The sequence below is a fragment of the Kogia breviceps genome, chromosome 17 (genome assembly GCF_026419965.1).
Source record: "Kogia breviceps isolate mKogBre1 chromosome 17, mKogBre1 haplotype 1, whole genome shotgun sequence".
Lineage (NCBI taxonomy): Eukaryota > Metazoa > Chordata > Mammalia > Artiodactyla > Physeteridae > Kogia > Kogia breviceps.
The window spans coordinates 34,603,550-34,628,531 of record NC_081326.1 but is presented as its reverse complement, the minus strand read 5'-3'; the positions used below and the strand labels follow the sequence as shown (position 1 = coordinate 34,628,531).

At 36.8% G+C, this 24,982-nt stretch overlaps 1 protein-coding gene across 1 annotated transcript in view; it reads left to right on the top strand.

The window, feature by feature from the left end:
* The window catches only part of PIP4P2 (phosphatidylinositol-4,5-bisphosphate 4-phosphatase 2), an 85,213-nt gene extending 69,108 nt beyond the window's left edge, over positions 1 to 16,105 (top strand). The window contains exons 6-7 of the mRNA XM_059043479.2: positions 13,302 to 13,392; positions 14,049 to 16,105. Of these exons, the coding sequence (XP_058899462.1) occupies positions 13,302 to 13,392; positions 14,049 to 14,192 (235 nt within the window). The 3' untranslated portion in view covers positions 14,193 to 16,105. The remainder of the gene's footprint in view (positions 1 to 13,301; positions 13,393 to 14,048) is intronic.
* Positions 16,106 to 24,982: the final 8,877 nt, after the last annotated feature.

Here is a 24,982-nt window from a genome sequence, read left to right as displayed (position 1 = left end):
TACAAATAAGATCATCTATACCATTTTTCTAGATTCCACATATGTGCGTTAATATACAATATTTGTTTTTCTCCTTCTGACTTACTTTACTCTAGGTCCATCCATGTCTCTACAAATTATTCAGTTTTGTTCCTTTTCATGGCTAATTAATATTCCATTGTATATATGTACCACATCTTCTTTATCCATTCCTCTGTTGATGGTAATTTAGGTTGCTTCCATGTCCTGGCTATTGTAAACAGTGTTGCAATGATCATTGGGGTGCATGTGTCTGTTTGAATTATGGTTTTCTTTGGGAATATGTCCAGTAGTGAGATTGCTGGGTCATATAGTAGTACTATATAGGTATTTTGTTTAAATTTCATCTTTGATGTCATCATTAACCCATTGGTTTTTTAGTAGCATGTTGTTTCATCTCCATGTAATCATTTTTTTCTCATTTCTTTTTCTGTGGTTAATTTCTAGTTTTATGCCATTGTAATCAGAAAAGATGCATGAGATAATTTCTATACTCTTAAATTTGTTGAGGCTTGTTTTGGCCCTAATATGTGATCAATCCTTGAGAATGTTGCATGTGCACTTTTTTTTTTTTTTGGATGTCATGTCCTGAAGATATCAATTAAGTCTAACTGTTCTATTGTATCATCTACTATCTCTGTTGCCTTATTGATTCTCTGTCTGGAAGATCTGTCCATTGATGTGACTAGGGTGTTAAAGTCTCCTGCTATTACTGTATTCCTGTCAATTTCTCCCTTTATGTCTGTTAGTATTTGTTTTATGTATTTGGGTGATCCCGTATTAGGTACATATATGTTGATGAGTGTAAAATCCTTTTCTTGTAGTGGTCCTTTTATCATTATATAGTGTCCTTCTTTATGTTTCTTTATGGCTTTGTTTAAAATTCTATTTAGTCTAAGTATTGTGACCCCTGCTTTCTTGTCATTTCGGTTTGCATGAAATATCATTTTCCATCCCCTCACTTTCAATCTATTGTGTCCTTTGACCTAAAGTGAGTCTCTTGTAGGCAACATATCATAGGCTCTTGTTTTTTTTAATCCAATCTGCCACTCTGTGTCTTTTCATTGCAGCATTGAGTGCATTGATTTTTAAGGTACTTCTTGATAGATATGTATTTATTGCCATTTTAAACCTTGTTTTCCCATTGATTTCATATTTCTTCTTTAGCCCTTTCTTTTTCTTTTTGTTTTTACTTTTGTAGCTTGATGATTTTCTTTTGTATTATGCCTATGTTATCTTCTTTTTGGTTTTTGTAAATATATGGTATGTTTTTGATTTGTGGTTACCCTGTTTATCAACTATGTTAACCCCTTCGTATATCTACTTGCCTTAGACTGGTAGTCATATTGGCTCAAACACATTCTAGGGGAAAAAAATCTACATTTTCTTACTATCCTCCTCCACATTTTATGATTTTGATGTCCTCTTTTACATCTTCATGTTCATCCTTTTGCTGTTCATTGTGGTTATCATAACTTTCACATAAAATATTTTTGATTTTTAAAAAATCTGTGTACTGGCTTATTTAAGTGATTTATTTTCCAATTGTGATTTTCTCTTTTCTATAGATTCTTACTTCTTTTCTATTTAGAGAAGACCTTTTAATATTTCCTTTAGGATAGGTTTAGTATTGCTATATTCTTTTAGTTTTTGCTTGCCCAAGAAATTCTTTGTCTCACCTTCTATTCTAAATGATAATCTTGCTGAGTAGAGTGTACTAGTTTGCAGATTTTTCCCTTTCAGGACTTTGAGTATATCTTGACACTTGCTTTTGGCCTGCATTGCTTCTGCAGAGAAGTCAGCCTTTTGGGGGTTCCCTTGTAATTAACTCTTTGCTTTTCTCTTGCTGCCTTTAGAATCCTCTATCTTTAACTTTTGCCATTGTTGTTATGTTTTGGTGTAGGTCTGTTTGGGTTTATCTTGTTTGGGACCCTCTCTGCTTCCTGTACCTAGATATCTGTTTCCTTCTTTAAATTTGGGAAGTTTTCAACCATAATTTCTTCAAATACATTTTTGATCCCCTTTTCTCTTTCTTCCCCTTCTGGAATCCTTATTATGCATAGGTTGGCATGCTTTATATTATCCCATAGGTCTCTTACATTGCTTTCTTTCTTTTTTTTTTTCATTTGGTTTTCTGTCTTCTGTCCTGATTGCATGATTTCTACTATTCTATCTTCCGGGTCACTTATTCTGTATTATTGTGTTATGTATTGCCTTGAGCTCAGCTTTCGTCTCTACAAATGAGTTCTCTAATTTTTCTTGGTTCCTCTTTATAGTTTCTAGTTCTTTTTTACAATACTTGGCATTTCTGTTGATAATTTTTCTTAATTCCTTCAGTATTTTCATTATCTCCTCTTTGAAATTTGTATCTATTAGACTGAAGAGGTCTGCTTCATTGTTTGTTCTTTCAGGGGAATACTCTTGGTCTTTTAACTGTGAGTGGTTCCTTTGCTTTTTCATTTTACTTATATTTCTCTTACTCTGTGAATTTAGATAAACCATTATCTACTGTGGTCTTTGAGGGCTATTTATATGTAGGATTGTCCCTTTGTAGCTTGTGTGGGTTTAGTATGTTTGGTGCAAGGGCTGTTTTTAATATGGATGCCTGTTACCTCTTTCTTCAGTGTGTGCTGGTTGTTATTTCCTTGATAGGGGGTGCTGGTTGAGGTTGCTGGTTTCTGGTCTTGGGGTTTTTGGCAGCGGCTGGTGGCTCAGGCACACCCCCTGGGGCATGCGATGGGAATGGAGGCAGCTTACAACCACTCCTGGAGTTCAGATGGGTGGTAGTGGGAGCCCGCAACTACTCTTGGGGTTCCGGGAGGGAGTTGGTAGGGGGGCCATGACCACTCCTGGAGTCCGGGAGCACATCAGCAGGGGCCCATGACCATTCCTGTGGTCCAGAAGGGAGTCAGCAAGGGGTGGCAACCACTCCTGGGGTCCAGGAGCGTGTCCACAGGGGCCTGGCAACCACTCCTGGTGTCTGGGCAGGCTACAGTGGAGGCTTGGGACCACCCCTGGAGCCTGTGCAGGCATTATCCTGCCTCTGCAAGCACATGCACAGGGAAAAAAGCTATAATCCAGGTCCCGACCCTCCCTAGTGTGGCCCCCAAACAATGGCGTCTGGCCTCTAAGGTGGCCCAGGCTTCCTTGGTGTACACCCGCAGCAGTGGTCACTCTAGATTCCAGCCCCCTCCCCCCAGTCTGTTTCTACACAGCCAACCCCACTCTTCTCCCTGGTTCTGATCTCCAAAGCCGGAGTTCCAGCACACAGTCCCTGCCAGAACCAGAAGATGAGCGTGTCAGACTGGGCTGCTGCAAACCGGCTACTAGTGTTCTCCTCAGAAGCTCTGAAGCTCCCCTTACATCCAGGCTGATCTCCCAGCTGCTGAAAGGGCCTCCCAAGGTGCAGGAATCTTTCCTCTTTCACAGCTCCCTCCCAGGGCCACAGGTCTGGTTCTGATTCCTTTTTCACTTTCTTTTTTCTTTTTTCTTTCTGTTTTCCTTTTTCCTACCTGGTTACATGGAGATTTTCTTTGCCCTTTCAGCAGTTTGAGGTTTTCTGCCAGCATTCAGTATATATTCTGTGAGAATCGTTCCATGTATAGATGTACTTTCGTTGTATTTGTGAGAGAGGGTGAGCTTCACGTCTGAGTACTTTGCCATCTTGATTGCTCTCCCCACTTGCAAATTTTAATAGATCTGTTCAATCTTCATTTCCTTGTTTTCACTTTAGTATTTGGTTCTGTTGATTACCCTGCTTTTTTTCCTTGAAATTTGTTCTTCTTTTGGTTTCAGACATCACTTTCTCCTGATTTTCTCCCACTTCTCAGAACATGCATTTGCTATCTCCTTTCTTGGCTCCACTTCCTCTTCCAAGTCATTAAATATTGCTATTCTCCAGTATTGGAACCTAATCACAATATATCTGTGCTTTCTCATGTTTTTATATCATTTATATGCCACTAAATCACAACCAATATACCATTAAATCACCCTAGATCTCTCTTCAGATCTTCAGATGTAAATATACAATCTGTATTAACCATTTGCCTGTAGTTATTTCAACCTGGTGTCCCATAGGCATTTCAAACAGAATATATCCAACTTGCCCACCTCACTCTGCAAACTAATCATCCTTGTGTATTGATGAATAACTTACATTAATGAATGTTTTGCTATCTGCTCAGCTGACCAAGACAGAAATCTGAGTGTATCTTTATTCACAATATCCAAATAGAAACACGTCCTGTCAATACTGTCTCTTGACATTTCAATTCTGTTATCTTATTCTTACTATTTCTATTATATATAGTTTAAGCATTCAGGATCTCTCACCAGGACTACTGAAATAGCTTTCTAATTTATGTCTTGGTCTTCAGCCTTATAGTTCTCTTCCAGTTTATTAGAGTAAAGGTCTCCAAGTAAAAATATGATTTCAAACTCTCCGGCTTCAAACCTTTTAGTAGCTCCCAAATTCATGGCCATAGCATACAGCTGTGCAGATTGTATATTGCACAACCCAAGGAGGTGCCATTGCCATTGTTATTTTAGGTTTTTCTCTTAGTGCCATATGAAGTATGCTAAGGAAAGATATTTTCTACTTATTGACATAAATGCACCATATAGATCATCACAGGCCCATTGCCTAAAATCCAAAATCAAACTCTAAACGTCTTATCAAGATTTATACAACCCTCCAAGTTTAGATATTTGCCTAACTTCTCTAGTGGTATCTTTATTATGTTTTCTTCTACCTCTACACACACCACCAGCCTCAACAAATTCTTCTACTTCCATAAATATACAATAGAGTTTCTTGCTTTTGTCTCTTAATCTCCTGCTAAGCCTGGAGTGACCTGGCTCGTCCCTTTCTCATTCCTGTTTACTTGGAAAATAACTACTTAACCTCAAAAATTACCTGAAAATCCCTTTAATTTTACTCACTTACAGAAACTTTCTCTGGAAGAAAGGTTATTTTGCTGCTTGTTCCTTGAACAAAAGTATTAATTTTTCTAGCTGAACAATGCTACTGTTAGCAGTTAAGATGACTTACTCTCCCACCTATTCACATCTTACCCTGCCCTTAAGCTTCACCTAATAAAGCCTTCCCTGGCTACCTCATCTGAAAATTGTGCTTAAATAACACTGCTTGGCACCATCTTTATTTTTCAGGTGTCCTTCACAATGCTAGTGTTTCACAGGGGAGAGTTATGAAGGGGAAGGTAAACAATTTGAGAGTGAATAATCAGATGTTTGAGAAACCTTGAATGATCTTTTCCTCTTGGATATTCAGTGTCCACAGTTTTGTATATTAGAGGCTCTTGACTTTCACATCCAATAATATGAAAGACTAGTTAACTATTACAAATATCCTTTTAAATGCATTGTTCAGTTCATATGAAAGTTAAGAAAATCCCCAGCAGACAAAAATGAAGAGCAAATGACCACCAGGGCTGTCCTAAGGATATTTATCAACACTAGGGACCCAGAGACTTGGGTTTCAGTGTTCAAATGAAGAATGATAGAGAAGGCCTTGGTCTTGTAGAAGGTGGAGAGTTCGAATACCATCCCTCCCCACCCCCAATAAAGGACTATTCTTCATGAATAGAGTAAGTCAAGGAAAATGCCCACCAGAAAAGGAAGAATACAAATGGAAATTTGTATAAGAACAGTGAATTTCAGGTTTATATTTTACCTGGTTTATATGGTCTAAGAAAACCCAGTCCCAGAAATCATTTTAAAGTAGTTTAAGATTGGTATCATTCTAGGGAGCCTGGGAAGAGCAAATGAAAATTCTCTGTGGATGAAGACATTCCTAAACCATGTCTGCTAGGATTTCTTATATTAAGGTCTGTCAAAATAAGTTCTCAACAAAAATACCAAATGAAGAAACAAGATACAATAAGCAGAATTGGCATTGATAACAAACAGCATAATAAGACTTCTAGGAACTTCAGATATCATAATGTTAGATATAGAATATATTATAACCATGTCTAAAATGTTTTATTTTTTTTAAATAGAAATAAGAGAAGACAGATAAGAGTCTATAAGAAACGACCTGGGCACATACAAAAATCTGTACATGAATGTTCATAGCAACTTTATTCTTAATAGCCTGAAACTGGAAACAACCTAGATGTCCTTCTATGGCTGAATTGTTAAACAAACTGTGATTTATCCAGACCTTGACAGTCAAAGGAATGAACAATAATTCATCCATGCAACCATTTGGGTGAATCTTTGAGAATTATTCTGAGTGAAAACCAGTCACACAAGGTGGCCTACAGCATGATTCCTTTTATATAACAGTTATGAAATGACAAAATTTTAGGAATGGAGAACAGGTGCATCATGGTGTGGTGAGTACAGGGGGTGGGTAGGCAAGAGGGAGGTGAGTGTGGTTATAAAAGGATCCTTGCAGTGATGGAACTCTTCTGTATCTTAACTGTGGTGGTGGGTACATGAACCTCCACATGGGATAAATTGTACAGAATTAAATGTACACATACACACAAATTAATATAAGTAAAACAGGAAATATGAATATCAGTGGATTGTATTAATGTCAGTACACTGGTTATAATATTGTACTGTAGTTTGCAAGATGTTACCACTGGAGGAAATTGGGTAGAGGATGAATGAGAGTACTCTATATTATTTCTTATAACTTCTTTTGAGTGTACGATTATTTAGAAATAAAAAAACTAATTAACCCAAACAACAAGCAGGCAGGTTTTGAAAGAAACAATAAAACTTCAGGAAATTAAAAATTACAGAAATGAAAATACAGTGGAACAAGCTAAACAGCAGGTCAGATTAAGTTGACAACCAAAGTTGTGGATTGGAAGATAGAGTAAAGTAAATTACCTAGAATCCGTCAGAGAGACAAAGAAGAAAATAATATTAAAAGAAATATATATAAGAGCATCTGATATATTTCTGATCTAGAAGGAAAAACTAGAGAATGGGATAGAGGCATTTTGAAGAGATAATCCCTAAGGATTTTCAGATCTATGAAAGATATGAACCTGTAGATTCAAAAGGAACAATGAAACCAAGCAGAATAAACAAATATGTTATAGTGAGATTGCAGACAACCTAAAATAAATAGAACATATTAAAAGCTGAGACAGAAAAGTCAGATTTTTAGTGTGAAAAAGATAGCAGCAAACGTCTCAACTGCAACAATGGAAGCCAAAAAGTTTAAAAATACTTCAAAGTTCTAAGAGAACTTAAGTGTCAAAGTGTCTAAACCATCACAGACTAATGAAGGTAAAATAAAGATATTTGCAGATGCAGAACCAACTAACCAGCAGTAACAACCAAAACAGAGTGGTTACCATTCTGATACCCTCACTAAAAAATTGATAAAAGATGAATTTAGGGAAAATATCCCTGAAGAAATTTCTGCTCTGCAAGAATAAAGAAAGTATAAACCAAGAAATTCTAAACATTCATCAAGAACACTAACTATATAAAATACCAAAACCATAACAGTAATGGTATTCATGCTAACAAATTTGAAGAAACAAAAATAGAATTGAATTGAAATATTGGGACTTCCCTGGAGGCGTAGTGGTTAAGAATCCTCCTGCCAATGCAGGAGACACGGGTTCAAGCCCTGGTCCAGGAAGATCCCACATGTGGAGCAACTAAACCCGTGAGCTGTAACTGCTGAGCCCATGTGCCACAACTGCTGAAGCCTGCATGCACCCCCTAGAGCCTATGCTCCACAACAAGAGAAGCCACCACAATGAGAAGTCCATGCACTGCAACAAAGAGTAGCCCCTGCTTGCCTCAACTAGAGAAAGCCTGCACGCAGCAACAAAAACCCAACACAGCCAAAAATAAATAAATAAATAAATAAATAGATGATAGATAGATAAAAGAATTGAACTGAAATATTGAAAAACAAGAACATGTAAGATGGGAGTGGAATGTTTAGAGTTAAAGCTTTTTAAAATCTTTTCATTTATTGGGAAGATAGATTTACCAAATGATTTTAGTTTTTAAAAGGTATGCATATTAAAAATTTAAGTGCAACTGCTAAATGAATAAAAATAAATTGTAAAACTTTCTAACTAATAGGTAGGAAATGAAATAAAAGAATCATAGTCAATCCAAAAGAAGTCCAGAAAAGGGGGTAGAGAATCAGGTAGAGAAACAATAGAAAGCCAAAATAAGGTAGAAGGGTTAATCAATATATATTAGTTGTCAGAATATATATAATTAGACTAAACTTGTCAATAAAACTTGTGAGAAATTATCAGACTAGATTTAAGTACATCTGTATGCAATTTGAAGAAGAAACACATGAAATATGAGAACATAGACTAAAAGTAAAAGGTGAAACCATGAAACACTAACCAAAATGAAAGATATACCAGGCAAACACTAACCAACAATAAAATAGCAATAGTAATATTAGTTAAAATAGCAAAGACTGCTGTTCTCTCTTTCCTTGCAGTAGAACTGTCAGTCTTAATGGCCACCCAGCTGGAGACTGCATTTCCTAACCTCTCTTACAGATAGTTGTGACCATGTGTTTACGTTAGGGCCAATGGAATATGAACAAAGTGATGAATACATCTTCCTGATACTCTCCTTAAAGACAAAAACTGCTTGGCCTCCTTTTCTCTCCCTTCCTCCAATTGCTTGGAAAAGGCAACTGCAGCAGAAGACTTGTTACCATATTGAGTCAATGGCAATCATAGAACAGATGTAAAAAGAATTATCATGGTCACTTCATCAGAAATATAAATTTTGAACTTGAGTGCAACAAATAATCTAACTTTGAAATATGTAAAATAAAAATAGATAATTATAAGGAATCTGCTCTTGTAGATCGACATAAATACTATTGACTGAAAAAAAATGCACAATGTGAGATTTGTGAGTTTTATTGGGGGCATAATGAGGACTATAGCCCGGGAGACTGCATTTCAGAAAGCCCTGAGAAACTGCTCCAGAGAGGGGGGAAGGTCAGTATAATGCGATTTTGGCAAAGGGGGAGTACATGCAGGCAAGCACATATTTTTTGCAGGAGGTTGCTTCTAGTCTCATGAAGATTACCACTAGTCACAAGGAGCAGACATCACCATGAAGGATTTTAGTGCTTTTCTAGTTACAAGGAGATACAAGAATTGGGCTCATAAAATCTGAAGATATCAAACTATCTGAAGACCTGTTCTACCAGTTTTTCCCAGAGCACAAAGAGCCTCATTCCTGAACTCCACCTTGAACTCCTTTCAGGGGATGTTGAAGGTCAGCACCCACAGTGGCTCATGATTTAATCCTTTTATAGGTAGATGGCAAGTGCCAATTTGTAGTTGGCAATACAAAAAGCAAAATTGTAATACTTTTAGAAGAAAAGATAGAAAAATATTTTTATGACAGAAGTAGGAAAGAATTTCCTAGACAGGCATAAAAAAGTACAAACCTTAAAGGAAAAGATTGATAGTTTTGACTGTATTCGAAGTACTTTGTGTTACATTGGTATCATTAGTAAATACTCATGATCAAAATGTGTTATTAAAGTTGAATTTATAGGGCTTCCCTGGTGACGCAGTGGTTGAGAATCCACCTGCCGATGCAGGGGACACAGGTTTGTGCCCCCATCCGGGAAGATCCCACATGCCGTGGAGCGGCTGCACCCATGAGCCATGGCCACTGAGCCTGTGCATCCAGAGCCTGTGCTCTGCAATGAGAGAGGCCACAACAGTGAGAGGCCCGCGTACCGCAAAAAAAAAAAAAAAAGTTGAATTTATAAAAACAGACTACAAAAAGATATGTGTAGCATATATAGCTGCATGGAATAGTATGCAGATTATATAAATGTCATCTATGAATCAGTAAGTTAAAGACAGCCCAAGACAGAGACAATAGGTATGAACAAGCAATTAATAGAAAAAGAAAACCAGTAGTCAACCTGCATTTGAAAAGATGTCCAACCTCACTGCAAATTATGGATATGCATAATAAAATCACAATGAAATACCGTTCACACTCGTGAAATTGTCAAATATGAGAACAATACCAAGTGTTGAAGGGTTAATGAGGATGTAGGTGGAGCAGTGGAAGCTCTCAAATCGTGTTGGTGGGGATATAAATTTAGCATTTGTTAAAATTAAAAACATGTCTACAGTACTACCCAGCAATTCTATTCCTAGGTATATGTTTGAGAAATTCCTGCATATGTACATAAGGAAACATGTAAAATCAAATTCAAAGTAGCCTTGTTATAATAGCAAAAACGTTTAAAACAAAACAAAACCCTGACTGTCCATCAACAGGGAGAATGAGTAAGCTGTGTTATTCCATATAATGGAAGATAGTTGTGCAAATGAATGAAGTAAGTTTCCACATATGACTATGGAAAAATCTCATGTAGAGTACTGAGGGAAAAAAAGCAAGTCACAGAAGGATACAGTTTAACACATGTACATGTAAAGTTTTAACACTTGCAAAACAATACAATATATTGCATACAGATACCATATTTGTATTAAATGTATAAGAGATTTTATTATGCATGTGATAGGTGTTTTTGTCATTGCCTTCTCCCTATGATAAGATGGCACTTGGGTAGAGTAGCAGTAGGTTATTTCTTTCCTGGGAAGATTTTCCAGAGTTAGTGACTATTTAAGTTGAGTGATGAAAAATGAGCATGGGTTTTCTAAGTAGAATTCATGCACTGAAATTAATATACTAAAGTGTGTTCCTTTGGCTCACAGAAAAACTGCTCTGGTGTTCACTTAGAACCTTTTGACTTATTGAGTATATTCTAGCAAATTTAGTTGCCTTCTAATCCATAGTAGCTTAGACTGCCAGAGGTAGATACATAGGTAAATGAGAAATGGTGGCCAGCTGTGAGATATAAGGCATGAAAAATCACCAAATGCAGACATAGTTATTAAAGCTAAAAGCAGTCTAAGGCTAAATGTAATATAAAGGCAATGAATCACAGATACCCTAATAACTCCAGATAGCAGACTGTACACTACTGCAATTAATGATGACCTTCTTCACAGAGCTAGAACAATAATCCTAAAATTCATAGGGAACAATAAAAGACCCAGAATTGCCAAAGCAATCCTGAAGAAAAAGAACAAAGCTGGAGGCATAACCATCTCAGACTTCAGGCAATACTACAAAGCTACAGTAATCAAAACAGCATGATATTGGCACAAAAACAGACATATGGATCAATGGAACAGAATAGAGCCCAGAAATAAACCCACACACCTATGGTCAATTAATCTTTGACAAAGGAGGCAAGAATATACAATAAGTAAAAAGACAGTCTCTTTAGCAAGGGGTGTTGGGAAATTTGGACAGCTGCATGTAAATCAGTGAAGTTAGAACACACTCTCACACCATACACAAAAATAAACTCAAAATGGCTTAAAGACTTAAATATAAGATATGACACTGTAAAACTCCTAGAATAGAACAGGGGCAAAACATTCTCTGACATAAATTGTACCAATATTTTCTTAAGTCAGTCTCCCAAGGCAATAGAAGTAAAGCAAAAATAAACAAATGGGACTAATCAAACCTACAAGCTTTTGTACAGCAAAGGAAACCATAAAGGAAATGAAAAGAAAACTTAGACTGGGAGAAAATATTTGCAAATGATGTGAATTAAGCCCTTATCAAAGGGCTTAATTTCCAAAATATATGAACAGCTCATACAACTCAACAACAAAAATACAAACAACTCAAATTGAAAACTGGGCAGAATACATAAATAGACATTTTTCCAAAGAAGACATACAGATAGCCAACAGGCACATGAAAAGATGCTCAATGTCACTAATTATTAGAGAAACGCAAATCAAAACTACAGTGAGGTACCACCTCATGTCTGTCAGAATGGCCATCATTAAAAAGTCTACAAATAAATGCTAAAGAGGGTGTGGAGAAAAGGGAACCCTCCTACACTGTTGGTGGGAATGCAAGTTGGTGCAGCCATTGTGGAAAACAGTAAGGAGGTTCTCAAAAAAATGAAAATAGAGTTGCCATATGATCCAGCAATCCCACTCCTGGGCATATGTACAGACAAAACTATAATTCAAAAAGATACATGCACTCCTGTGTTCATAGCACTATTCACAATAGCCAAGACATGGAAACAACCTAAATGTCTATTGACAGATGCATGGATAAAGAAGGTTTGGTACATATATACAATGGAATACTACTCAGCCATTAAAAAAGAATAAAATAATGCCATTTGTAGCAACATGGATGCAACTACTGATTATCATACTAAGTGAAGTAAGTCAGAAAGAGAAAGACGAATACCATATGATATTACTTATGTGTGGAATCTAAACTATGACACAAATGAACCTATCTATGAAACAAAAACACTTGTGATTGCCAAGGTAGTTGGTGGGGGAGAGGTATAGATTGGGAGTTTGGGGTTAGCAGAAGCAAACTGTTACATATAGAATGGATAAACAACAAGGTCCTACTATGTAGCACAGTGAACTATATTCAATATCCTGTGTTAAACCATAATGGAAAAGAATATAAAAAAGAATGTATATATATATGTATAACAATCACTTTGTTGTACAGCAGAAATTAACACAACATTGTAAATCAACTATACTTTCATTAAAAAAAATAAGCACAATGCTTTTAGATGTTGCTTAGCTGGCATTATTTCCAAGAAGGAAAAAGTGTCCAATACTAGGGAATTTGTTGTTATGTTATATTCATTTATCAGAATTCCAGTTTGAGAATACTTAATGATGTAAGAAAATGTTTATGCTAAATTGGTAAGTTGTAAAAAATGACTGGAGAAAAATAGTGGTATTTATGGTAGTGGAATTACAGGTAATTTTCCTTTTCCTTTCTCTTCTTTATTCTTATTTTCCAAATTTTCTACACTAAACATATAGCAATGATTATAAATGTAAAAAAAAATCAATTTCTATTTGTAAGATAGCACTGATTTTCCATTCTGGAATAGATTGTTTTGGAAATAAATTTTTACCTTGGATGATCATTATTGACAATAGTGAGTTTTTGTGGACTTTGTCAATGACCAAGACTTGAATTTTGTTTAAATCCACGAAAATTCACACACAAATTCACCAGGTATGATTTAGATCACTCATTAAAAATATTATGTACGTTCTTGTCTCTCAAGCTGAATAAATAAATGGAAGTGTATGTGTTACTAAAACCTAGATAAATATTCACAAAGATGAAAAGGAGAATCTTCATGTAAATACTTAATATTCTTTTTTGTTCTTATGAATTTGCAGTTCCTCTGTGGGTAGCGCACTTCCTCGAAGACGCTGCTGTGCATATATTACCATTGGAATGATATGTATTTTCATTGGAGTTGGATTAACTGTGAGTATTACTCTACTCACTGTTAGAATTCTTTCCTCTTAACTTTATCAATAGTAAATGGTGAGGTCTGGAACAACCTTCATTCATCGCTGAAGAACCTGCCTCCCTCACATACCAGGCCCAGAAGCTTCTGAAAAACTATGAGCAATCTGAAGCCAATCCATGGGCCTGGAACTTGCCCATCCAGGTGAAATCATGTCTTGGGATCCCTCTGAAGGTCCTTGACATTGGGAATTTTACCCTCCATTTAACAAAAGCCCATTTGTTTTTATTTAGTGCCAGACCAATTTTGTCATGGCCAAAGCTGAAGTAATACTCATTCGGCTATGAAGGTCTGATAAAAGCTTCTTCTTTTTATTCAAGTCAAACAGATTTATTATCAACATGGGGATGTCATTGGGGTTATATAGATTAAATTCCTTTTATAAATAAGATATTTTAATGGAATTTTTGTTTATTTCATAAAGTTTATAGTTAATATTACTAGCAATGTCATTTTATTAAATTTTACTCTGTTAGTGGTAGCCAACAAATGCAGCAACTCATATTTTGTCGGGGTTTTGTCATCTCAGGAATATATTTCATAAAAATTGCATGTAATCCAACACAAGTTCTCAGTTTCTAACCTTTTATTTTTATATTGCTTTTTATTTTAGGTTGGCACCCAAGGTTTTGCAAGGCGATTTCATGCAACATATGTTTCTTGGGCAGTTGCTTATCTCTTAGGTTTGATCTGCCTTATCCGAGCTTGTTATTGGGGAGCTATAAGAGTGAGTTATCCGGAACACAGTTTTGCATAAGCTTGTTTATGATTTGGTAATGCAGGTGAGAGTATCTAGCAGTTCTGGATAAACTACTCTGGCATCTTTGAATCATTTACCTAATGGCTTTCATTCTAGTTTATGTATGAAGTTTTAAGATTTTGGGAGTCTTTTATGAACAAATACTCATTGTACTACATTATATACAAATAGGTTGTTTTGCTGCTAAGTTTTCAAGCTCCAAGTAATAAAGCTTGGTCTTCATGTTCTTTTACATCTCTTAAATATATTTTTGATTTGTTCCCAAACTTTACATATAACATCAACCTTTCATTATTTTTAAATCAGTTATTCCATTACTTGCTGATCTGTATTTCCAAGAAGTATTTATAAATGTTGGTATAATAGCTTCACATTTATACTTATATTTTAATTAAGCAGTAACACAATTGCTTGCTTTAAAATCTAAGCAATACACATTTTGCTTGAACTGCTTACTGTAACTTATAACTAAGATCATAGTGACCTTATTCAGGAAAAAAAAAATTAGTGTACCTTCAAAGACTTGATATTCTTGTCAGATAAAGACCATTTCTAGATACTGTATGCTTGTTTTATGTTGTTTGTAGAAAGATATAATATTTTGGTAGTAACTTAAAATACAAGAATAAAAATATTTATTTGTCCACAGCTGGAGATATGTTGGGTAAATTTTTTTTTTTTTCAAAGGTCACAGGATCTTTGTCTTTGTCACAGGATTTTTTTGTCTTTTATTTTTGTCATTTTTTTATTTACTAATTTTAAAAGTTCTGGCCTAGATTTTTGAAATTTAATGTTAATAATCTCTATGTATTCCTTTATGGAGCCTGAAGGAAGTATTTCGCATAACATATTTCATAATACTTAACCATTTACAAAGATGTATCTATGTTAGGTTGTCCTCCTTTTCCTCCTTTTCATTAGATCATGGTAAATTTTTCTTATTGGGATAATTATGGAATACTTATATGTGAAGGGAGCCTGTAACATTTTACACTGGCTAAAATATTGAGATGAGATGCAATTACTTTCACCATTCTTCTCAAATATAGCTGGTTAAATAATTACCAAATTTATTCAAAATACAGATCAAAGACAAAAAGCAACATAGTTTTCTAAGAATTCACTAGGATTTAAGGAATCAGCTCTTGCACTGCCCATCTTTGCAGTTTTTAAAAAGAAATTGCTTAACTGAGAGGTAATATTCTAAAGCATTTGAAGTAGTATAATTAGATAATGAGATGCTCTGAGTAAATTAATTGGCTATTCCATGGATAAGAATAATATTTTTAATTATTTATGTTCCTAGTTAGTATAAAAATGTCCTCATCAGAGAGTTTGGAACAAACTACACATAAATTTCAAAGAGGAAATGATAAATGTATAAATGCTGTTGCTCAGGATTATATGTACCTTTAAAATATACTAATAAAGATTATTATTCAAAAATTACCTTGTTCTATTCATTTTTAAAAAATAAGAGGTCTTTCTAAAATTGCCTTGAGATCTTACTCTAAAGTTTTCATGTTCAAGAATGCATATAATATTCCTTTATATAATATTTGCTTATGTTTTTTCCAGTATTTTCATGCTTTTATTTTTAAAATAAAGATTTTTAATCCATTTGTAATACACTTGATGTATGAAATGAGAATCTAATTTATTTTCTTAACGGTTGATTAGTTGTAGCAGCATTGTATATTAAGTAATACATTCTTTCCCCATTAACTTGAGATCCCACATTAAATTATATGCTACATGTTCATATTCCTTTTGTAATATAACTCCATGATAGCAAGAACCTTGGTCTTATTTGCTGCTTTATTTCCAGCATTTAGAAGAATGCCTAATGTGTATGTGTTCAATAGATACTTGTTGCATGAATGAATAAATGGTCGAATTAATTGGTATGTTAAGTTCTTAAATGTGCTCGGGTCTGGATTTTACATTTGTTCCAGAATGTATAGGTAAATGTTTATATAAACTTATGCTAATGAAAACTTTCCAAGTAGATCCCCAAAGCAGATATTAATAAGAAAGAAATTCAACATCCATTTATGATAAAAACTCTCAACAAAGTGGGTATAAAGGGAACATACCTCAACGTAATAAAAGCCATATATGACAAACCTACAGCAACATCATACACAACAGCAAAAAGCTGAAAGCATTTCCTCAAAGATCAGGAAAAGGACAAGGATGTCCACTCTCACACTTCTTTTCAACATAGTATTGGAAGTCCTAGCTACAGCAATCAGCCAAGAAGAAGAAATAAGAGGAATCAAAATTGGAGAGGAAGAAGTAAAACTGTCACTATTTGCCAGTGACATGATACTATATATTAGAAAATCTTAAAGACACCACCAATAAACTACTAGAATAAATGAATTCAGTAACTTGAAGGATACAAAATTAACATACAGAAATCTGTTGAATTTTATACACTAACAACAAACTATCAGAAAGAAAACAGTCCATTTACAATTGCATCAAAAAGAATAAAATACCTAGGACTAAATCTAACCAATCTTTTACAGAAGGTAAAAGACCTATACTCATTAAACTGACATTAATGAAAGAAATTGAGGACAACACAACAAATGAAAATATATACCATGCTCATGTATTGGAAGAATTAATACTATTAAAGTGACCACAGATTCATTGTAATCCCTATCAATATACCAATGGCATTTTTCACAGAACTAGAACAAATTATTCTAAAATTTGTATGGAAACACAAAAGACCCCAAATAGCCAAAAGAATCTTGCAAAAGAAGGACAAAACTGGAGATATCATGCTCCTTGACTTCAAACTATACTACAAAGCAGCAGTAATCAAAACAGTATGGTGCTGACACAAAAACAGACACACATTATCAATGGAATCAAAAATCAAGAGCCAAAAAAAAAAAAAAACACCAAGAGCCAGAAATAAACCCACATGTATATGGTCACTTAATCTACAGCAAGGAAGGCAAGAGTATACGATGGGGAAGGACAGCGTCTTCAATAAATGGTAAACAGCTACATGCAAAAGAAATAAACTGGATTACTTTCTCACACCACATACAAAAATAAACTCAAAATCGATTAAAGACTTAAATGTAACACCCCAAACCATAAAACTCCTTGAAGAAAACATAGGCAGTATGCTCTTTGACATCAGTCTTAGCAATGTTTTTCTGGATATGTCTCCTCAGGCAAGGGAAACAAAATCAAAAATGAACAAATGGGACTACATCAAACTAAAAAGCATTTTTATGGCAAAGGAAACTATCAACAGAACAAAAGGCAACCTACAGAATGGGAGAAGATATTTGCAAACAATATATTTGATAATAGGTTAATACCCAAAATATACAAAAAAAACCCTCATACTACTGAACACCAAAACAACAACAACAACAACAATTAAAAATTGGGGGCTTCCCTGGTGGCGCAGTGGTTGAGAATCCGCCTGCCGATGCAGGGGACACAGGTTCGTGCCCCAGTCCGGGAAGATCCCACATGCCGCGGAGCGGCTGGGCCCGTGAGCCATGGCCGCTGAGCCTGCACGTCCGGAGCCTGTGCTCTGCAACGGGAGAGGCCACAACAGTGAGAGGCCCGCGTACCACAAAAAAAAAAAAAAAATTGGGCAGAGGACCTGAACAGACATTTTTCCAAAGAAGACATTTGGATGGTCAACAGACATATGAAGAGATCCTCAACATCACTAATATCAGGGAAAACTACAGGAAATCACCTCACATCTGTCAGAATGTTTATTATAAAAAAGATAACAAATAGCAAGTGTTGGTGAGGATGTGGAGCAAAGAGAACCCTTGAGCACTATTGGTATGAATGCAAATTGGTACAGATACCATGGAACACAGTATGGAGGTTTCTCAAAAAAAGTAAAAATAGGGGCTCAGGAGAACATGGCAGAAGACTAAGATGCAGAGAAAACCTTCCTCCCCACAGATACATCAGAAATACATCTACATGTGGAACTGCTCCTATAGAACACACACTGAATGCTAGCAGAAGACCTCAGGCCTTCCAAAAGGCAAGAAACTCCTCATGTAGCTGGGTAGGGCAAAAAAAAAAAAAAGAATAAACAGAGACAAAAGAATAGGGACGGGACCTCTACCAGTGGGAGGGAGCCGTGAAGGAGGAAATGTTTCCACACACTAGAAGCCCCTTCACGGGCAGAGACTGTGGGTGGCAGAGGGGGAAGCTTCAGAGCCATGGAGGAGAGCACAGTAACAGGTTGCAGAGGGCAAAGTGGAGAGATTCCTGCAGAGGATTGGTGCCGACCAGCACTCACCTGCCTGAGAGGCTCGTCTGCTCAACTGCTGGGGTGGGCGGGTGCTGGGAGCTGAGGCTCGGGCTTCTGTCGGAAGCTGGGAGAGGACTGGGGTTGGCGGCATGAACACAGCCTGAAAGGGTTAGTACACCATGGCTGGCTGGGAGGGAGTCCAGGAGAAGTCTGGAGCTGCCAAAGAGGCAAGAGACCTTTTCTTCCCTCTTTGTTTCCTGGGGCAGGAGGAGAGGGGATTAAGTGCACTGCTTAAAGGAGCTCCAGAGACAAGAGACGCAGAGCTGCTGAAGAGACAAGAGGCTTTTTCTTGCCTCTGTTTCCTGGTGCGAGAGGAGAGGGGATTAAGCGCGCCATGTATAGGAGCTCCAGAAACAGGCGCGAGCCGTGGCTATCAGCGCAAACACCAGACGTGCATGAGATGCTAAGGCTGCTGCCGCCACCACCAAGAAGCCTGTGTGCGGGCACAGGTCACTCTCCATGCCTCCTCTCCCGGGAGCCTGTGCAGCCTGCCACTGCCAGGGTCCCGGGATCCAGGGACAATTTCCCCGGGAGAACACATGGCGCTCCTCAGACTGGTGCAACGTCATGCTGGCCTCTGCCACTGCAGGCTCGCCCTGCATCCATACTCCTCCCTCCCCCCGGCCTGAGTGAGCCAGAGTCCCCAAATCAGCTGCTCCTTTAACTCTGTCCTATCTGAGCGAAGAGCAGACACCCTTGAGCGACCTATGCGCAGATGCAGGTCCAAGTCCAAAGCTGAACCCCAGGAGCTGTGTGAACAGGGAGGAGAGGGAGAGGTCCCTCCCAGCAGCCTCAGAAACAGTGGATTAAAGCTCCACAATCAACTTGAAGTGCCCTGCATCTGTGGAATACCTCAATAGACAATGAATCATCCCAAGTTGAGGAGGTGGACTTTGGGAGCAAGATATATTATTTTTTCCCCTTTTTTCTCTTTTTGTGAGTGTGTATGTGTGTGTTTCTGTGTGAGATTTTGTCTGTATTGCTTTGCTTTCACCATTTGTCCTAGGGCTCTGACCGTCCAGTTTTTTTTTTTTTTTACTTTTAAACATTTTTCTTCTTAATAATTATTTTTAATTTTAATAACTTTATTTTATCCTACTTTATTTTACCTTCTTTCTTTCTTTCTTCATTTCTGCCATCCTTTCTTTCTTCCTTCCTTCCTTTCTTTCCTTTCTAAATTTTCTCCCTTTTATTCTGAGCCGTGTGGATTAAACGCTCTTGGTGCTCCAGCCAGGCGTCAGGGCTGTGTCTCTGAGGTGGGAGAACAAACTTCAGGACGCTGGTCCACAACAGACCTCCCAGCTCCATGTAATATCAAACAGCAAAAATCTCCTAGAGATCTCCATCTCAACACCAAGACCCAGCTTCACTCAACGACCAGCACACTACAGTGCTGCACACGCTATGCCCAACAACTAGCAAGACAGGAACACAGCCCCATCCATTAACAGAGAGGCTGCCTAAAATCATAATAAGGCTACAGACACCCCAAAACACACCACCAGACGTCCAGAAAGACAAGTTCCAGCCTCCTCCACCAGAACACAGTCACTAGTCCCCTCAACCAGGAAACCTACTCAACCCACTGAACCAATCTTAACCACTGGGGACAGACAACAAAAACAACGGGAAATACAAACCTGCAGCCTGCAAAAAGGAGACTCCTAACACAGTAAGATAAGCAAAATGAAAAGACAGAAAAACACACAGCCGTTGAAGGAGCAACATAAAAACCCATCAGACCTAAAAAATGAAGAGGAAATAGACAGTCTACCTGAAAAAGAATTCAGAATAATGATAGTAAAGATGATACAAAATCTTGGAAATAGAATAGACAAAATGAAAGAAACATTTAACAAGGACCTAGAAGAACTAAAGAGGAAACAAGCAATGATGAACAACACAACAAATGAAATTTAAAATACTCTGGATGGGATCAATAGCAGAATAACTGAGACAGAAGAACGGATAAGTGACCTGGAAGATAAAATACTGGAAATAACTACTGTAGAGCAGAATAAAGAAAACAGAATGAAAAGAACTGAGGACAGTCTCAGAGACCTCTGGGACAACATTAAACGCACCAACATTCAAATTACAGGGTTCCCAGATGAAGAAGAGAAAAAGAAAGGGACTGAGAAAATATTTGAAGAGATTATAGTTGAAAACTTACCTGATATGGGAAAGGAAATAGTTAATCAAGTCCAGGAAGCACAGAGGGTCCCATACAGGATAAATCCAAGGAGAAACATGCCAAGATATTAATCAAACTATCAAAAATTAAATACAAAGAAAACATTAAAAGCAGCAAGGGAAAAACAACAAATAACACACAAGGGAATACCCATAAGGTTAACAGCTGATCTTTCAGCAGAAACTGTACAAGCCAGAAGGGAGTGGCAGGACACATTTAAATTGATGAAGGAGAAAAACCTACAACCAAGATTACTCTATCCATCAAGGATCTCATTCAGATTTGATGGAGAAATTAAAACCTGTACAGACAAGCAAAAGCAGAGAGAGTTCAGCACCACCGTACCAGCTTTACAGCAAATGCTAAAGGAACTTCTCTAGGCAAGAAACACAAGAGAAGGAAAAGACCTACAAGAACAAACTCGAAACCATTAAGTAAATGGTAATAGGGCATACATATTGATAATTATGTTAAAGGTACATGGATTAAGTGCTCCCACCAAAAGACACAGACTGGCTGAATGGATACAAAAACAAGACCCATATATATGCTGTCTATAAGAGACCCACTTCAGAGCTGGGGACACATACAGACTGAAAGTGAGGGGATGGAAAAAGATATTCCATGCAAATGGAAATCAGAAGAAAGCTGGAGTAGCAATGCTCATATCAGACAAAATAGACTTTAAAATAAAGACTATAACAAGAGACAAAGAAGGACACTACATAATGATTAAGGGATGGATCCGTGAAGAAGATATAAAAATTGTAAATATTTATGCACCCAACATAGGAGCACCTCAATACATAAGCCAAATACTAACAGCCATAAAGGGGAAATCAACAGTAACATAATCATAGTAGGGGACTTTAACATCCTACTTTCACTAGTGGACAGATCATCCAAAATGAGAATAAATAAGGAAACACAAGTTTTAAATGATACATTAAACAAGATGGATTTATTTGATATTTATAGGACATTCCATCCAAAAACAACAGAATACACATTTTTCTCAAGTGCTCATGGAACATTCTGCAGGATAGATCATATCTTGGGTCACAAATCTATCCTTGGTAAATTTAAGAAAATTGAAATCGTATCAAGTATCTTTTCTGACCACAAAGCTATGAGACTAGATATCAGTTACAGGAAAAGATCTGTAAAAAATACAAACACATGGAGGCTAAACAGTACACTACTTAATAACGAAGTGATCACTGAAGAAATCAAAGAGGAAATCAAAAAACACTTAGAAACAAATGACAATGGAGACATGACGACCCAAAACCTATGGGATGCAGCAAAAGCAGTTCTAAGAGGGAAGTTTATAGCAATACAATCTTACCTTAAGAAACAGGAAACATCTCGAATAAAAAGCCTAACCTTGCATCTAAAGCAATTAGAGAAAGAAGAACAAAAATACCCAAATTTAGCAGAAGGAAGGAAATCATAAAGATCAGATCAGAAATAAATGAAAAAGTAATGAAGGAAATGATAGCAAAGATCAATAAAACTAAAAGGTTGGGCTTCCCTGGTGGCGCAGTGGTTGAGAATCCGCCTGCCGATGCAGGAGACACAGGTTCGTGCCCTGGTCTGGGAAGATCCCACATGCCGCGGAGCAAGTAAGCCCGTGAGCCATGGCCGCTGAGCCTGTGTGTCCGGAGCCTGTGCTCCGCAACGGGAGAGGCCACAACAGTGAGAGGCCCGCGTACCGCAAAAAAAAAAAAAAAAAAAAAAAACTAAAAGGTTGTTCTTCGAGAAGATAAACAAAATTGATAAACCATTAGCCAGACTCATCAAGAAAAAATGGGAGAAGACTCAAATCAATAGAATTAGAAATGAAAAAGGAGAAGTAACAACGGACACTGCAGAAATACAAAAGATTATTAGAGATTACTACAAGCAACTCTATGCCAATAAAATGAACAACCTGGAAGAAATGGACAAATTCTTAGAAATGCACAAGCTGCCAAGACTGAACCAGGAATAAATAGAAAATATGAACAGACCAATCATGAGCACTGAAATTGAAACTGTGATTAAAAATCTTCCAACAAACAAAAGCCCAGGACCAGATGGCTTCACAGGTGAGTTCTATCAAACATTTAGAGAAGAGCTAACACCTATCCTTCTCAAACTCTTCCAAAAGATAGCAGAGGGAGGAACACTCCCAAAATCATTCTGTGAGGCCGCCATCACCCTGATTACAAAACCAGACAAAGATGTCACAAAGAAAGAAAACTGCAGGCCAATATCACTGATGAACATAGATGCAAAAATCGTCAACAAAATATTAGCAAACAGAATCCAACAGCACATTAAAAGTATCATACACCATGATCAAGTGGGGTTTATTCCAGGAATGCAAGGATTCTTCAGTATATGCAAATCAATCAACGTGATACACCATATCAACAAACTGAAGGAGAAAAACCATATAATCTTCTCAATAGATGCATAGAAAGCTTTTGACAAAATTCAACACCTATTTATGATAAAAACCCTGCAGAAAGTAGGCATAGAGGGAACTTTCCTCAACATAATAAAGGCCATATATGACAATCCCACAGCCAACATTGTCCTCAATGGTGACAAACTGGAAACTTTTCCACTAAGATCTGGAACAAGACAAGGCTGCCCACTCTCACCAGTCTTACTCAACATAGTTTTGGAAGTTTTAGCCACAGAAATCAGAGAAGAAAAAGAAATAAAAGGAATCAAAATCAGAAAAGAAGTAAAGCTGTTACTGTTTGCAGATGGCATGATACTATACGTATAGAATCCTAAAGATGCTACCAGAAAAGTACTAGAGCTAATCAATGAATTTGGTAAATTAGCAGTGTACCAAAATAATGCACAGAAATCTCTGGCATTCTTATACACTAATGATGAAAAATGTGAGAGTTAAATTAAGGAAACACTCGCATTTACCATTGCAACAAAAAGAATAAAATATCTAGGAATAAACCTACCTAAGGAGACTAAAGACCTGTGTGCAGAAAATTATAAGCCACTGATGAAAAATATTAAAGGTGATACAAACAGATGCAGAGATATACCATGTTCTTGGATTGGAAGTATCAATATTTTGAAAATGACTCTACTACCCAAAGTAATCTACAGATTCAATGCAATCCCTATCAAACTACCACTGGCATTTTTTACAGAACTAGAACAAAAAATTTCACAATGTGTGTGGAAACACAAAAGACCCCGAATAGCCAAAGCAATCATGAGAAGGAAAAATGGAGCTGGAGGAATCAGGCTCCCTGACTTCAGACTATACTACAAAGCTACAGTAATCAAGACAGTATGGTACTGGCACAAAAACAGAAATATAGATCAATAGAACAGGATAGAAAGCCCAGAGATCAACCCACACACATATGGTCACCTTATCTTTGATAAAGGAGGCAAGAATATACAGGCTAGAAAGACAGCCTCTTCAATAAGTGGTGCTGGGGAAATTGGACAGGTACATGTAAAAGTATGAAATTAGCACACTCCCTAACAACATACACAAAAATAAACTCAAAATGAATTAAAGACCTAAATGTAACGCCAGACACTATCACACTCTTAGAGGAAATCATAGGCAGAACACTCTATGATATACATCACAGCAAGATCCTTTATGACCCACCTTGTAGAGAAATGGAAATAAGAACAAAAATAAACAAATGGGACCTAATGAAACTTAAAAGCTTTTGCACAGCAAAGGATACCATAAACAAGACCAAAAGACAACCCTCAGAATGGGAGAAAATATTTGCAAATGAAGCAACTGACAAAGGATTAATCTCCAAAATTTATAAGCAACTTATGCAGCTCAATAACAAAAAAACAAACAACCCAATCCAAAAATGGGCAGAAGAACTAAATAGACATTTCTCCAAAGTAGATATACAGATTGCCAACAAACACATGGAAGAATGCTCAACATCATTAATCATTAGAGAATGCAAATCGAAACTACAATGAGATATCATCTCATACAAGTCAGAATGGCCATCATCAAAAACTCTAGAAACAATAAATGTTGGAGAGGGTGTGGAGAAAAGGGAATACTCTTGCACTGCTGGTGGGAATGTAAATTGATACAGCCACTATGGAGAACAGTATGGAGGTTCCTTAAAAAACTACAAATAGAACTACCATACAACCCAGCAATCCCTCTACTGGGCATATACCCTGAGAAAACCATAATTCAAAAAGAGTCAGTACCAAAATGTTTATTACAGCTCTATTTATAATAGCCAGGAGATGGGAGCA